This window comes from Hevea brasiliensis, chromosome 16 (assembly GCF_030052815.1).
Source record: "Hevea brasiliensis isolate MT/VB/25A 57/8 chromosome 16, ASM3005281v1, whole genome shotgun sequence".
Lineage (NCBI taxonomy): Eukaryota > Viridiplantae > Streptophyta > Magnoliopsida > Malpighiales > Euphorbiaceae > Hevea > Hevea brasiliensis.
Window position 1 is genome coordinate 57541703 of NC_079508.1, and position 14204 is coordinate 57555906.

At 33.1% G+C, this 14204-nt stretch overlaps 2 protein-coding genes and 1 long non-coding RNA gene across 3 annotated transcripts; 2 read left to right on the plus strand and 1 right to left on the minus strand.

The window, feature by feature from the left end:
- The first annotated feature begins 529 nt into the window (after nt 1–529).
- Nucleotides 530–4126, plus strand: LOC110662113 (protein RKD5). Its single transcript, XM_058138686.1, has 5 exons — nt 530–748; nt 887–1136; nt 2473–2720; nt 3090–3307; nt 3640–4126. Exons 1-5 carry the CDS (start codon nt 685–687, stop codon nt 3835–3837), a joined length of 978 nt encoding a protein of 325 aa, XP_057994669.1. The 5' UTR covers nt 530–684; the 3' UTR covers nt 3838–4126.
- A 1091-nt stretch (nt 4127–5217) lies between these two features.
- Nucleotides 5218–7526, minus strand: LOC131174745 (uncharacterized). The gene is made up of 3 exons (XR_009144978.1): nt 7322–7526; nt 5985–6048; nt 5218–5395 (listed from the first exon to the last, which is right to left on the minus strand). It is a non-coding gene; the product is annotated as an uncharacterized LOC131174745 (long non-coding RNA).
- Nucleotides 7527–9569: 2043 nt separating this feature from the next.
- On the plus strand, nt 9570–13389 carry LOC110660682 (probable serine/threonine-protein kinase PIX13). Its single transcript, XM_021819060.2, has 6 exons — nt 9570–9979; nt 10091–10428; nt 11099–11234; nt 11388–11530; nt 12236–12359; nt 12803–13389. Exons 1-6 carry the CDS (start codon nt 9901–9903, stop codon nt 13219–13221), a joined length of 1239 nt encoding a protein of 412 aa, XP_021674752.2. The 5' UTR covers nt 9570–9900; the 3' UTR covers nt 13222–13389.
- Nucleotides 13390–14204: the final 815 nt, after the last annotated feature.

Genomic DNA, 14204 nt, shown 5'->3' on the forward strand with positions numbered 1-14204 from the left:
ATTAAAATAGTAATTAAAAATTAAAATTCACAAAATTTTATTTATTTTATGAAAAATAATTTATATATAAAAAATATTTTTTGTAAAAATTATTTGTAAAGAAAATATAAAAATATTTTTTATTATTTAATTATAATATTTCTACTATATATGTATAGGGGTTTTTATATGCCTAGAAAATGATTTTTTTCTTTTCAAAATATGAAGTTATTTTCTTTAAAAATTAATTAGTTTTTGTTTTGATTAATAAAATATTTTTTATTGAGTATTTTCTCTTAGTGTCCTAAACACTTCGTCAAACAAAATATATATATAATTTATCTAAATATAAAATTAATTAATATTGGAAACTGCTTGATCAAAAAGAAATTAGTTAATTCTTTTTTCAAAAAAAAAAATAATAATAATAATAATTCCCATTGATTATAAAGTTATAATTTTAAGAAAACGTAATAAATAAATATATAAATTGAAAAAGAAAAAAATATATAAATATATTGAGAGCTCAATAAGGAGAAAGGGAGTGGTATTTATTTTGAGTTGGCTGGACCTGCAGGGGGAAAACCAGCCAAAAGATCATGCAAACTTGTTATAGAGTCTCATTTTGTGCTTCGTTCAATTAACTCTCCATCATCTTCCCACTGGATTTCTGTTTATTGCTTTCCCTTCTCTCACCATGATCTCATGGACTTTTCTCAAGACTATTCCTTAACAGCTCTCTTTGTCTTTGAGAACACCATCAACAGAGGTCAAACTGCAATCCTGTCCAGTGTTCTCCTTTCAAAAACATACATCTTTATTCCAAAACTGCGATTGATTTTTTCTTTCTTAATGTTTGCTTTCTTCTTCTTTATTTTTAATTTTTTTTTTCTTTTTGAGTTTGCAGAGTTTATCAGGAGTTTGCATGTGTACCAATTAAAGGATGGGAAGGACAGGGAGGTTGAGAGGGAGTTTCTCTTCTCTGTGGATGGTCCATATGTTGAAATGGCAACTAAGTCACTTCTTAGGTTGGGCAGATTTCGGGGTATGGAGCTTTTTGAAGGCCAAGTGATCGGTTTATGGCGCTGCATTTTTGCATTTCATGCTCATCACTCCTCTCATTTGAGCCACATTCCTTCTTTGCTCTCAATTTCTAGGTAACCCATTTTTCCAATTACTTTAATCTTATACCTTTTCCAATTCTTCTTCCACTTCCTCCAATCCCCAATGTCATTTTCTAGTAGTCCTGTGTCTCTTCATTTGGGATTAATATGTGTGCTAGGGTCATATTATGTAAATTCTATTGATTGGCTGCTAGGGCATTTTGTCTTATAACTATGAAAAGCAAGAATATGGTCAATAATTTTGATATTTGGTGCATTCAGAAGGTGAAATTTACTGACTTGATTATGCTTATATTGAATTTAGAAGTGCTTTGATGGTAAAATGTTGATCAAGAAGTATATTGGTGTCCAAGATAGTATGGTACATAGAACAGTGGGATTAAGTGGCTAAAGGAAGTGATAGAACTAAGTTATAGGCTCCTGTACTGCCCCGTCTTGTTCAATTATCTGGTCAATTCACTTTGCTTTTGGCTTGAATTTATGGAAAGAGACAGGCCTTAGAAGCCCCCTTTCTGCTTGAGAAGGGACGCAAGTATAGGGGTGATCCAATGACCCCCAAGAAAACCAATAGTCTTTCCGGCAAAAGATTGCCTATTCTGAAGGATTTCTTTAAATAATAACAGCAGAACTGTAGTTGATAAAGACACTAACAATTGAAGGTTTTGAAGTAGTATATTTTAGGGCTAGGAATTTTTAAATTTCAATGCGGTGAAGATTCCACCCAGGAATTTGGGTGCCAATGCCTTCTTCTCCTTGATGATTGATGCTTTCTCATCAACAAGAATTTACCCCAATTCTGCTATGGCTTATTGAATTCGTATTAAATTTGTGCTTCTTTTGTTGAGGAAAACACTTGAGTAATGCATTTCACCAGTTAGGTGACTTGTTTTCATGGTTCAGCTTTCATGTTATGACTATCTAGATTCCATATCGTAGGTAGATGCCCTATAAGAAGGGCTTGCTTGGACATCAAGTGAAAATATTATGTTTTAGTTACATGTAATTGAATCTGTACATCTTTACATTCTTAAGTTTGGGACACATGTGCAAGTCTACAACTAAGTTGTAAAATGGCTAATTAGAACATAAAAAAAGTAAATTCTGCCATTCAAGGAAATTAAAGCAGTTTACTAAATGGTTTGATTCTTAACACTATTCTAATTATTTCAAATTCAGTTCCTGCTTCATTATGCTTTTTGTCATAAAAGAATTGGCTTGTTATGTCTGAAAGGATTTCAACCGTAACCTGAGTTAGACCACTACTAACAGGAGTATTGAGTCTCTTAAACTTCACACTATGTTTCAGAACTCTTTAAATTTGATATACTCCTCACAATGTGTTCATCTCTATTTATTTTTTCTGTTTCAGAAACCCCAAGCTGAAGTCAGTCCCAACACTGGCCAATGATCTCCAATTTATTTTCAAGCTGATTAGCAGAACAGCAGATGAAGAGCCATTGCAATTTTTATCCGCAGAAAAATATAGAAGGATCAAAGATGATCGCTATCAGTCTAAGAAAAGTCTGCCTGTATTAGATCAGGATCTAAACTGTCTTCCTCATTCAGTTGCTACGTCTGAACTATCAAAAAGTCAACAAAATGAACCATGTGCACCAGGTTCTATTCCAGAGAAACCTCTTCAATAATGAGATAATAATAATAATAATAATAATAATAATAATAATAATAATAATAATAATAATAATGAAAAAGATGTTTATTAAAGGCATTTGTGTCTTCTCATTATAAGAATGATTACTTTCTAATTGATGACTCTACAAACTCATTTTAATAGAATGGTAGTTGCTTTTGCCTGGAGGTTATAGTTATATTTTGCTAAAAGACTTTACTTTTTTCTTTCAGTAAATTTCAGGAAACTGATTATTTTATTGGCTGTAGAGAGTATATATGTTTAATTTCTTCTCAACTTCATGGTTTTCTTTAATTGACTATAGCGTCCATTCTTTATGCGGTGGAAAATTGCAGTTGTCATATCAAAGAAGAAAAAAAGAGCAGCCACAGAAGACATAGCTAGAATTGCTTTAGAAGATCTTGTTAAATACTTTGATCTTCCTATTGTTGAAGCTTCAAGAAATCTGAAAGTTGGACTAACAGTGCTGAAGAGGAAGTGTAGGGAATTTGGTATTCCCCGTTGGCCACATAGGAAGATCAAATCCCTTGACAGTCTTATCCGTAATCTCCAGGTTCTTTCTTTTTCTCTGTGTTTTACCATATCGAATTTCACTGCATAGCTTGTGAGTTTAATATCATCATATTTGCTTGGTCTGATTTCTATTTTCTGAAGGTTATTCATGTTATATGAGCTACCTCCTTCCATGTTTTCAGATAGAACTAATCAAAGTATCTGCGTGGAATATCACATTGTGTGGACAGCATCATGTTTTACTAGCTTTATAGATTGCTGAACGATTGTGGAGGGCTCTTTCATTTGATCAGTGTTAACATATGCATTTATGTGCGCATTCATTTGATGCACACATGAATACTTGTTTGTTAACAGAAAAGTTTTGTGTAGGAAGAGGCAGAACGTCAAAAGCAAGAGAATGAGGATGCTGCCATGGCTGTGGCGAAGAGGCAAAGGATGCTGGAGAGCGAAAAAGAAACTATAGAGAGGAAGCCTTTCATGGAAATACAAAGTGAGACCAAGAGATTCAGGCAAGATGTTTTCAAGAGAAGGCACAGAGCTAGAGCTCTTAAAAACCAGGGTCTATGAGTCTCTCTCAGCCTAGAGGATTGGGAAGAAATGGATTACAGGAACAAAATTATTTATTTAAAAAGTTCACAAACATCATACCATATGTATAGTTGTGCTTCTAATGCTAACGGTGGCTGTTGGAATCTCATTTTATGGTTTTTCTATTGTCATGCCATCTGAGGCATCTGGTAGGCTTTTGTAGCTCAGTTTTGTATGTCTTCTCTGCTTGTAGAATGGGCCCTAAACTTGACATAACTTTTTTCTTTTTTTTTTTACTTATAAATCTACATGGTGGTGTTATCTTTTCTTTTTCCTTCATTCTTTTTAACCCTTGTCCTCCTTTTTTTGATTCAAAAGAAGCAGCACTTTAACTGATTTCATGGAATAAGTTGCAGTGTTTTTTATTTTTATTTTTATTTTGATTCAAAAGAAGCTGCACTTTAACTGATTTCATGGAATAAGTTGCTGTGTTTTTTTATTTTTATTTTTATCCTCCAATGACTGCATTAAGCACATGGAGAGAAGACAAATAAATATACAAGGTCAACTTGGAGGTCAACAAGTGGTTTTAGTTCCTATGGGCATTGAATTCTCCTCTCTGGTTTTTCCTGCTTCCATGTTTATCCCACACCCCTGGAATGTCAACCAGCACTGCAACTGCATGCAGTCACTTGCATAGTGTTTGTTGAGATCATGTCTTGACATTTTGGTCAACTGATAAAACGTTGAGATTTTATGTGTCCTGTTCCAAATTAGGAACTAGGGTGAGTTCAATATATGTACACTATGAATTATAGGTGGAATCAAACATAAAGGTGTTCAATAAACATAGATGTGTGATTATACTCACTATTTTTGTGGTAACATGCAGAGGTAGGGAGTGATCTAGTAGAGAAACATGATGTGCAGCAAAGAAGGTGAGAAAAATGAAGGCGGCAAATTCAATGTCACACCTTATCCCTCTGTAAGACATAACATATCTTGTAGAATACCTGATGAATTACCGAACTTCACCTACCGATAACTCATTAAGTACCCTACAAGGGATTTTAAAACAATTTTCTTACTTTTTGAAAATTGTGAGCATTTTCTAATAGGTAATAAAAACATTTAATTATAGTTTGAAAACTAGTTAAAATTTTTATCTATTTTTATTTTTATTCAAAATTTGGAAAAATTTCGGCAGAGAGCCGTCTGTATTTTAAGAAAACAGTTCTTCAAAAACTTGTAAAAACACTTCAAATAATTCTTTTTCATCAAGCTCACTACCACCTCAACACAATTCAATATTATTTCTCAATTCAATTGTCATCAAAATAATACACAATAATTTCATTCATTTTTCATTAAAGTAAAAACAATTTACATTCATCAATCAAACTTTACATTAGCAAATCCAAAATAATATTATTACAAACTCTATAAAACTGCTCATAACTAGTTTATACATATACATGCATTTACATACATCAAAATAAATATTACAATTAGGGTATAAAATATATCCGACAGAACTTCAGGGAGCTAGCTCCAAGATCCTCAGCAGCTCACTCTGCTGCTTCTCTAGTCTCTATATCTGTGACAGCAATAACAGCCATCGCTGAGTACTATAACTCAGTGGTGTACAACATACTAAAATAATATTTATGCATAATTTAAATCACACTTATTCAAATACGATACTGAAAATGAAAGACAGATACAAAATATGATTTATGAACTTTTAGTCCAAACAATTTCATTTTGAAAGTCTCAAAATGAATTTCATAAAAACACACAGTTATATCATGCCATTTGAAATATATTCATCTCAATAATCGGAGGCTTATGAGAAATCACAAGACTAGCTAGCAAAAATAATGGGTACTCATTCAATTTCTTCCTCTACCGGTATACACCTCAACACTTCAACCAAAGAGGGAATCAAAATTTGAAACTATTTCTTCACACTAGTCATGCTAGTGAGGTATTCAAATATATGGTCATGACACTATGGTTTCAAAACTATCTTAACAATTTACTAAACATTTATTGCCATTTTAACCACATACAAGTAAACTTTCAACAATTTAAGATAAAAGCATAATACACATTTTGCAATATAAGTAATTCATTTTATGAACTTTGTAAATGAATTTTAAAGAATATTGATGTTGTGCACAAACCTTAAGCGAGTCGCCTCTTGGCCTTGACTCGATGCTTCAGGTTATTTCCCGGTATTCTTTTCAACTGAAACACACAGTTTCACAGTGTTTCCGTATCACAATTTATCATAAGTCCAAAAATAAATTTAAATCTATTTATACCAAGTTTTAATATGCTAAACTTGACGTTCTTTAAAATTTGTATTTCGGGGTTACTATTCATGATACTGTTTAAGTTAATTTGTTGACTTTCTAATGCTTAATATGTATGGAAATTCTAATTTTATCCACATATCACATTTTGGTTACTTAATTTGTTGGTTTTGGTTGTTTTCTCAAACTTCAAGTCCCTTAGGCACAAATTTTAAATTTTCACTTTTGATGTTCAGTTTTGCACTGTTCCATTGGTCATGTCGCTGTGATAATTTGGCTAAATTTTCTTCATAGAATTTGTTCCTTATTGTCTTAACTTTATTTTCCCTTTTGAATCACTTCATTTGGAATTTTGTAATCTAAGTTATAGCCATTTGAACATGGCTGGCCGGATTTGGGGTTATCCAGAATTCTGGGCAAATTCTGGATTTTGGTAATTTTTGTGATTGACTGCAAGTAGATTTTCAAATAGGTTATAGTCAAAATTTGGATTTATTTTCTTTATAAAAATTGTAGGGCTATGTCTCAACTTTCTACTGGTAAAATTTCAGGTCATTTGGATCTTCCTAGACCAAGTTATGGTCATTTACGTAACTACTATTCATTTGGATATTTTTGTACAGGTCAGTTTACCCAATTCGAATTTGGCCAAATTGTTCACTAGATTATGGTCACTTTCTGGGCATGATTCCTAAATGAAAAATGTGACATTTTGTGTCTAGTTTCATTTTCAATTGGCCTCATACCAATTGGGTTGGTAAATTTTTAGTTTTGGTCCCTAAAAGGGACTTAGGTCATGCTACCTATAGATTGACCCTCTCTAATCCGAATTTAAACTTATTTCAAAAAATTCATACATACCACAAATAGTCACAATTGATCATTTCTCATCTCAAATAAGGTCAGTAACATCATTTGGCCAATTCTCAAATTTTTTTTCAATTTTCACATGCTCAAAACCCTAACTACACACAAAGCTCAATCTAATGCAATTTAAAGTGTGTATTCATGTTCTACACACCTAATTCACCTCAAATAGGCATTCAAAACCATCAAACTCATTCATAACAAACCCTAACCCTAGCTGGACGAATTTCCTATTTACTCCCCCAACAATTGTTTTGTTTTGATTTTTAAGTTGAAATCTAAGTTAAATTAACTCAAAACATGTGTTTTAAATTAAAAATTCCAATTTAAATTCTTACCTCAACTTTGGAGTTCCACTTCCTCAATTCTTTCCTTTTTCTCTTTTCTTTTCTTGCTCAAGCTTCTTCTCAAGTAAAGTTAACAAGGTCTAATAAGAATTTTGGGGACAAAGTGAGGTTTTGAAAAGCTTTGATCAAGCTTCCATGGAAGTTATTTTAATGGTGAAGTGAAGGAGAGAGGGAGTGGGCTGATTTGGGAGGAAGATGAGAATGTTTTACTTTTTTTTTTTTTAATGTCATTTTAGGTCTTATTTAGTGCATTTGAATTGGTCAAAAAATATGGGAAATTAAAAATAAATTTTGACATCATAATTGATGTCATCAACATGAGGTAACAAAACTTTTTCTTTTCTCTTTTTTTCTTTTTTTATTTTTTCATTAATTCTTTAATTTAATTCTTGATCCCAAAATTTTCTTTTCTCCGATTTTATTAGACAGTTAGGTCAAGAGTCAGCTTTAGGGGTGAATTGATCAAATTGCCCCTCGCTAATTCGATTCGGTTTGCTAGTTATTCGATATTATTTGACCTGCTTAACAATTCTTTTTCATGATTTTTTCTTTTCCACTGTGTTCGCAATGGTCCTAAGGACCGCGGTGTCACATTTTACTGTTCGAAATTTGAGTTTAGACTGACCTCGCAGTCATTTCCGAGAAGGTCACCCATCGCTGTGACTCCCAACTCATTTAACTTTTGTGTTATGTTTTTCTTCTTTATACTTAACTATTTGGCAATTACTAATTATTTGTGTTTAAGGCTTAACTAACTGTCTTAGACGTGATTCTAATTCTCTTAATTATCTGGACCAACATCGATCACTGAAATAGTGATATATACCAGGCTATGCAAATAGGAGTGTTATATTCAATGAAGAAGAGGGTTGTTGAGAATAGATGTGAAGGATTGTCTTTCCTAACAGGAAATAAGAAGCTGAGGTTTTATTGGGTGTCGTCGAGCATATGCTTATTCTCTTACGTTGAGATGGGATCCACACTCTTTAAAACATAGAATAATTAAAAATTTATAGATATATGATATACTAAAAATTAGTGTACCGAAAATATCAAATAAAATGAATACGAGCTACCATCTCCAATAACATTTATCATATTAATCTAATATAGACTAATAATATGATGAATATTATTAGAGATAGTCGCAGCATTCCTTATCTGATAAATTTCCACAAGGAGGAAGGGAAGTTCAATTAAACAATAAATTGGCACCACACGTTGGTCTTCAAAACCGAGTGACACGGCCTGTTTGACCATCATCTTCAATTTCCTCATCACCACTATTCATTAAACGCCCATGCTAAAAAATTCTCCAAACATCCTCTCTACAAATTAAATGCAAAAATCACAATTTAATTAATTATTGAATGATTGTCAATATTGTTCAATCGAGTAGTTCGTTTGCTTCAGAATTTGGAGAATTTTTCAACACAGAATTAGTCGTCATGGATACCAAATTGAGATATAACTACGTAAGTAATAGTGATTTGTATGATGAATTCTCACGTATAGAGATAGTGACCTTCCAAGCAACTAAGAAATCAGGGGTAATGACTAGTGCAATTTATTTCAAGATTAACGATATATTAATCATCTGATAAAATTAAATTTAAATTATTATTTTTTTAATTTCTTATATACAAGTAAATTTTATAAAAAAAATCATTAAAATTTAAACAACGATGATTTATATTATGATTTACTATATATACTCCCATAAAAATTTTAGAAAATATGTTCTAATTCTTATAAATTATAATATAAATTGCGAGTGTATTTCTATAACATTAAGCTTATAGCTATTTAATATTTCTAAAAGCTCTTTCATTTAATTAATCACCAATCAAATCAATGATTCAATTAGTTCAATTTTTTTTTTGAAATATTCAATGAAAATGTCAAATATAATTAAAAAAATATAACTTCATCATTAAAATTTGTTATCTCATCTCAGTCAATGGGCATTTTCTTGAGTCGTTTTCAGCTAGTGTAGTTTCAATTATATTTCAATAAAAGAAATTTCTTAATACCAATGCAAAATTATAAAAATATGATTATATTTTGACTGTATTTTTAAGTAATCAGCACTGGGCTACACGTACTAGGCTGGCCATGGTTCAAGCCTTGCAGAGAAGAGATGGGAACAGAACACACGGCTGTTGACTATATACACTACTAAACATGTGTCGTAGCAAAATAGCAGAGGCAGTGAGTTTTGTTTGTTAAAAGAAAAGAAAAATCTCTATTCCTTAGCCTACAAATAAGAAAATACAAAGCAGGCGACAAAATATGAAAAAAGAAAAGTGGGCTCTTGGCAACTGCGAGGAAAGAAAGTTGCGGGCTTTCCTCGTCCTCCCACCAATACTCTAAAGAAGATAAAAAAAAGAAAACATCATCCCAAAGCTTAAAGGCTAAAGCAATTCTTTTTTTTTTTTTTGTTCTTTTTTTTTTCCCCTCTATGAGTTCCTCTGCTTTTGCTTCTACATATATAACTCTGCAACAACATGTTTTCTTGATCTAACTACTTGTGGTAGCATCTAAGAGAAGAGACACTTAAAGAAGTCAACATGGGCAATTGCTTTGGATCTCCCTCTCAGGATTCTATTCCTAGCGCCTCTTTCACCACTACCAATCCTCCCACCCCAGGTATCTTTGTTTGTTTGTTTGCTTTTTCTTAGTTTTGGGTTTTCAAGAGTTGTATGTTACTTATTTGCTTTTGAAGCTGATCTGTTGAATTTTGTTCTTTTGGTGCTAAAGGGTCATCAAATAACAACACCACCATGGATTTCTCAGCTACAAGCAGCAGTGCAGGTAAAAGTCAATTCTCTGCTGCAGTAAGCGAAGGGAATGATGAGGCAAATCTAAACGGTCAAATTTTGGAAGCGGCAAACTTGAAGGAGTTTACCTTTGCTGATTTGAAGAGTGCTACAAAGAATTTCAAACCAGACACTTTGTTGGGTGAAGGTGGTTTTGGTAAAGTCTTCAAAGGATGGATAGATGAAAAGACTTTGGCACCCTCCAAAACTGGCATTGGGATGGTCGTTGCAATCAAGAAATTAAACCCAGAAAGTATGCAAGGGCTTCAAGAGTGGCAGGTATTGATTTCTAATTTCAATTCTACTATTATCCTTTAAAAAAAAAAAAAAAACGAAACTTATTTATACCGAGTCTGTGACCACAAAAAGAAAAGAAGGAATAAAGGAGGGGAAAGGGGGAAAAAAAAAAGCAAGAGTTATGTTTGTTGTTGGCTTCAATCATTTTCGGAGACGGGTCCCACCTACTGACATATTTTTTGCTATTGACCGGAATTCCACTAGTGTAATAATTGATGGAAGGTGCCTTCCTCATAAGGTCACCTTCATACAGGTGCCATGGTAGTTGAAGGAGAAAAGGTGCCATTTCTACATTGTTGCCTTTGCAATCATATCTGTATATCAATTACAACTCTTTTGGGGAAGTGACACCGCTTTGCAATGATTCCTGAATGATCATATTTACGAGCTTAAATAAAGTGACACTAGCTTGGTGCTTGGATTTTTTTTTTTAATCATATTTATTTATTTATTTATTTATTTATGTTCATGGGAGAGGGAAGGAGAAGCCTGGGTTTGAAACCTTTAGTTCCTACAAAATGGGGCAGTTGCTTAACCATTTGGCAGTAGTCCAATAGCTTGGTGTTTGTGACATTTTAATTCTATGCAATATAGCCCTTCTTATTGATGCTAACCATCTTCATTTCTTTCATTTCTTTTTCTGATAATGCAGTCAGAGGTGAACTTTCTAGGGAGGTTGTCACATCCCAACCTGGTTAAATTATTGGGATATTGTTTGGAGGATAAAGAGCTACTCCTTGTGTATGAGTTCATGCAGAGGGGAAGCTTGGAGAATCATCTTTTCAGAAGTAAGCATTGATGGAAAAGAGTAAGAAGAGGGAAAAAGAAAAAAAGAAAAAAATAAAAATAAAGGAAGAAGAAGAAGAAGAAGAGGAAGAAAGGCAATGATTTAACCATGTCCTAGGTAAATTAATTGATTATTGGATTGTTTATTTGTGCAGGGAATCCTGCTATTGAACCCTTGTCTTGGGACTTACGGCTCAAGATAGCTATTGGAGCAGCTCGAGGTCTTGCTTTTCTTCATACTTCAGATAAGAAAGTCATTTACAGAGATTTCAAGGCCTCAAATATACTGCTTGATGGGGTTAGTTTATATGTCATCTCTATTCTTTTTTCAAAAGAAATCTAGGCCTAATTTGAAATCCTCTATTTGTTTCTTGAAAAGATAAAAGAATTAGAGACAGTTATAGAAATATGGAAGCCATACTGATTGTGGGTGGAACTTTTATGATTCATAATTTCCCTTTTCTTTTAGATTGTTATTGCTACCAACTGGGGCTCAATACTAGAATTTTATGATAAAAATAAACAGAAATATGCTATTTTGTAACCATGGAATGCTATAGAATTAGTACCCTTGTGATCTAAACTTCCATTTCCATCAATTTTTTGAAGCTGCTAAATGGAGCATCGTGCTAAAGAGGATAGGCAAATACTTGTTATTTAATTGCAGATGACTAGTTTGCAGTTTGACTGCCATTTCAAGGATTCTATGTTTCCTTCTCTTTCTTTTGGTACTTGATGAGATCTCGAATCTTTCTGCACTTGACTTGCTATATAGATACTTTAATAGCAACAGGACCGAACTTAGTGAGCCTCCAAAAACAAATGAAGGTTGTTTTCCTTTCAATGTACTACAAAGTTTAAACAAGAAGAGTAAAGGAACATGGAGTTATAGGAAGTTTTGTTTATAGGTGTAGGCACCTATTACTTGTCGTTGATATTTATTCTATGTGGATATTTTAGTGACATTGCATTTTCTTTTTCTTCGTTTCCTGTCTGTTTACAGAATTACAATGCAAAAATATCAGATTTTGGCTTGGCAAAATTTGGGCCTTCAGGTGGCGACTCACATGTGACAACTAGAGTTATGGGAACATATGGCTATGCTGCTCCTGAGTACATTGCAACAGGTAATATTATAAGTGGCAAATTGTGAAACTTCAAATCTATTTGCAAGAAACATTGTTAAATTATATATAGTTGGTCAGGATAGCCTTAATCCCAAACTAGTTGGGGTTTGCTATGCTAGGTGGATCATTTTTCACCATTTAGCCTTATTTGAAACCAATTCTGCATCAATTTTTCAAAAATTAACCCTCATACAAGTGAAAATGTAAATTTTCATTTTAAAGAAATGAACATTTTTACTATTGTAAGTGATCTTAAAGACATGAATCAAGTTGAGCTCATTGAGCATCAGGAATTCTGTCTATATACTTAACTATGGGTTTCATGGACAAGACAAAATGAATAGGATATTTAAAATGGTGTTCAAATTGGTTTTTGTCATTGAGAGCAATGCATAAATATAGCTATATGAATCTGCTGACATGCTGTTTTTACTATTAATCAGGTCATTTATATGTTAAGAGTGATGTGTATGGGTTCGGAGTGGTGCTGCTTGAAATGCTGACAGGCTTAAGGGCACTTGATACAAAGCGTCCAAATGGGCAGCAAAATTTGGTTGATTGGTTGAAGCCTACTCTTCCACAGAAAAGAAAGTTAAAACCCATCATGGATGTGAGAATAGAAGGCCAATACTCTTCAAAAGCAATGTTACAAGCGGCACAACTTACTTTAAAATGCCTGGAATCAGATCCTAAAAGCCGTCCCTCCATGAAAGAAGTTGTGGACGAATTGGAACAAATAGATGCAATCAAAGAAAAAAAAAGGGGGACCAGAAGTACTACTTCTGGTTCGTTAGGTTCTTCAGCTTCTCACCAATCATCCCATCGTCGTTCTCCATTCCACTTGAAGCCGCATGACACCTAGTAGTAAGCAGGATGTCATTGTGAGTGACAAAAGAGAAGGTAAAACATATGTTGGATCCAACAAGTTCTGTGCTTTGACAAAATCATGAAATGCGGTTATTTTTTATTTGTTTGAACTTGTGATTAAATGATCTTCATTTTTTAGTGATTTCTTTTAGTTTGTAGCAAATTTTGTCATAGTTGTGATTTATGCTCTGAGATGATTAGTGCTGCAAGTCATAACATGAAGCATACATGATCTCCATACACATACACGTGCTCTCTTTGCATGCCCATTTGAACATGGCTTGCTGGGAACTTAGCTCTCCAAAGCCATACATAGTATAGTTTTTTTTTTTTATGTGGCATTTTTTTTATTAAGAGAGAAATGCATATCGAACTAAATGCAAATTTTTTTTTTTTCAATATATATTTTTTATTTTATTATTGAATTACATGTAATTGCACAAAACGTCTAAACTATAACCATTGTGATATATATTCCAACTTGTCATTAAGAAATATTACCTTTCTTTGTGAATACTTTCATTTCCCCAAACCCGTTAATCCCACCTCACCCTGGACCCAAACTTTGGGCTTTGTTTCTGCTCATCATGAAAATGGGAGTAATCATCTCACATCCTCAGCAGAAGACAATGGGCACTTCAATTTCCATGAAACTTTGGAAACAAATAAAACTGCTTAAGCAACTTCAACCGCAATTTGCAGAACTCCAATTCTTCACGCAAACTTTCATTCCAACAGAGTCACCTTCCAGTCTTGTGGCAATGCTGCAGCAGCCAGCAACGGTCCTACAACTCCATACAATTGTTTAATTTGAAAAAACAGTTGTTTAACCAATTTTTCTCATCCACGAGCTAAATGATTTGCAATCAGCCATACCCAAATGAAATATTTTTAACATTAAAAGCGCGCTACATTTAGCATAATATCAGCAACAAGAAGTCAAAGAATACATTCCCATCTCCATGTTTAACAAGGTAT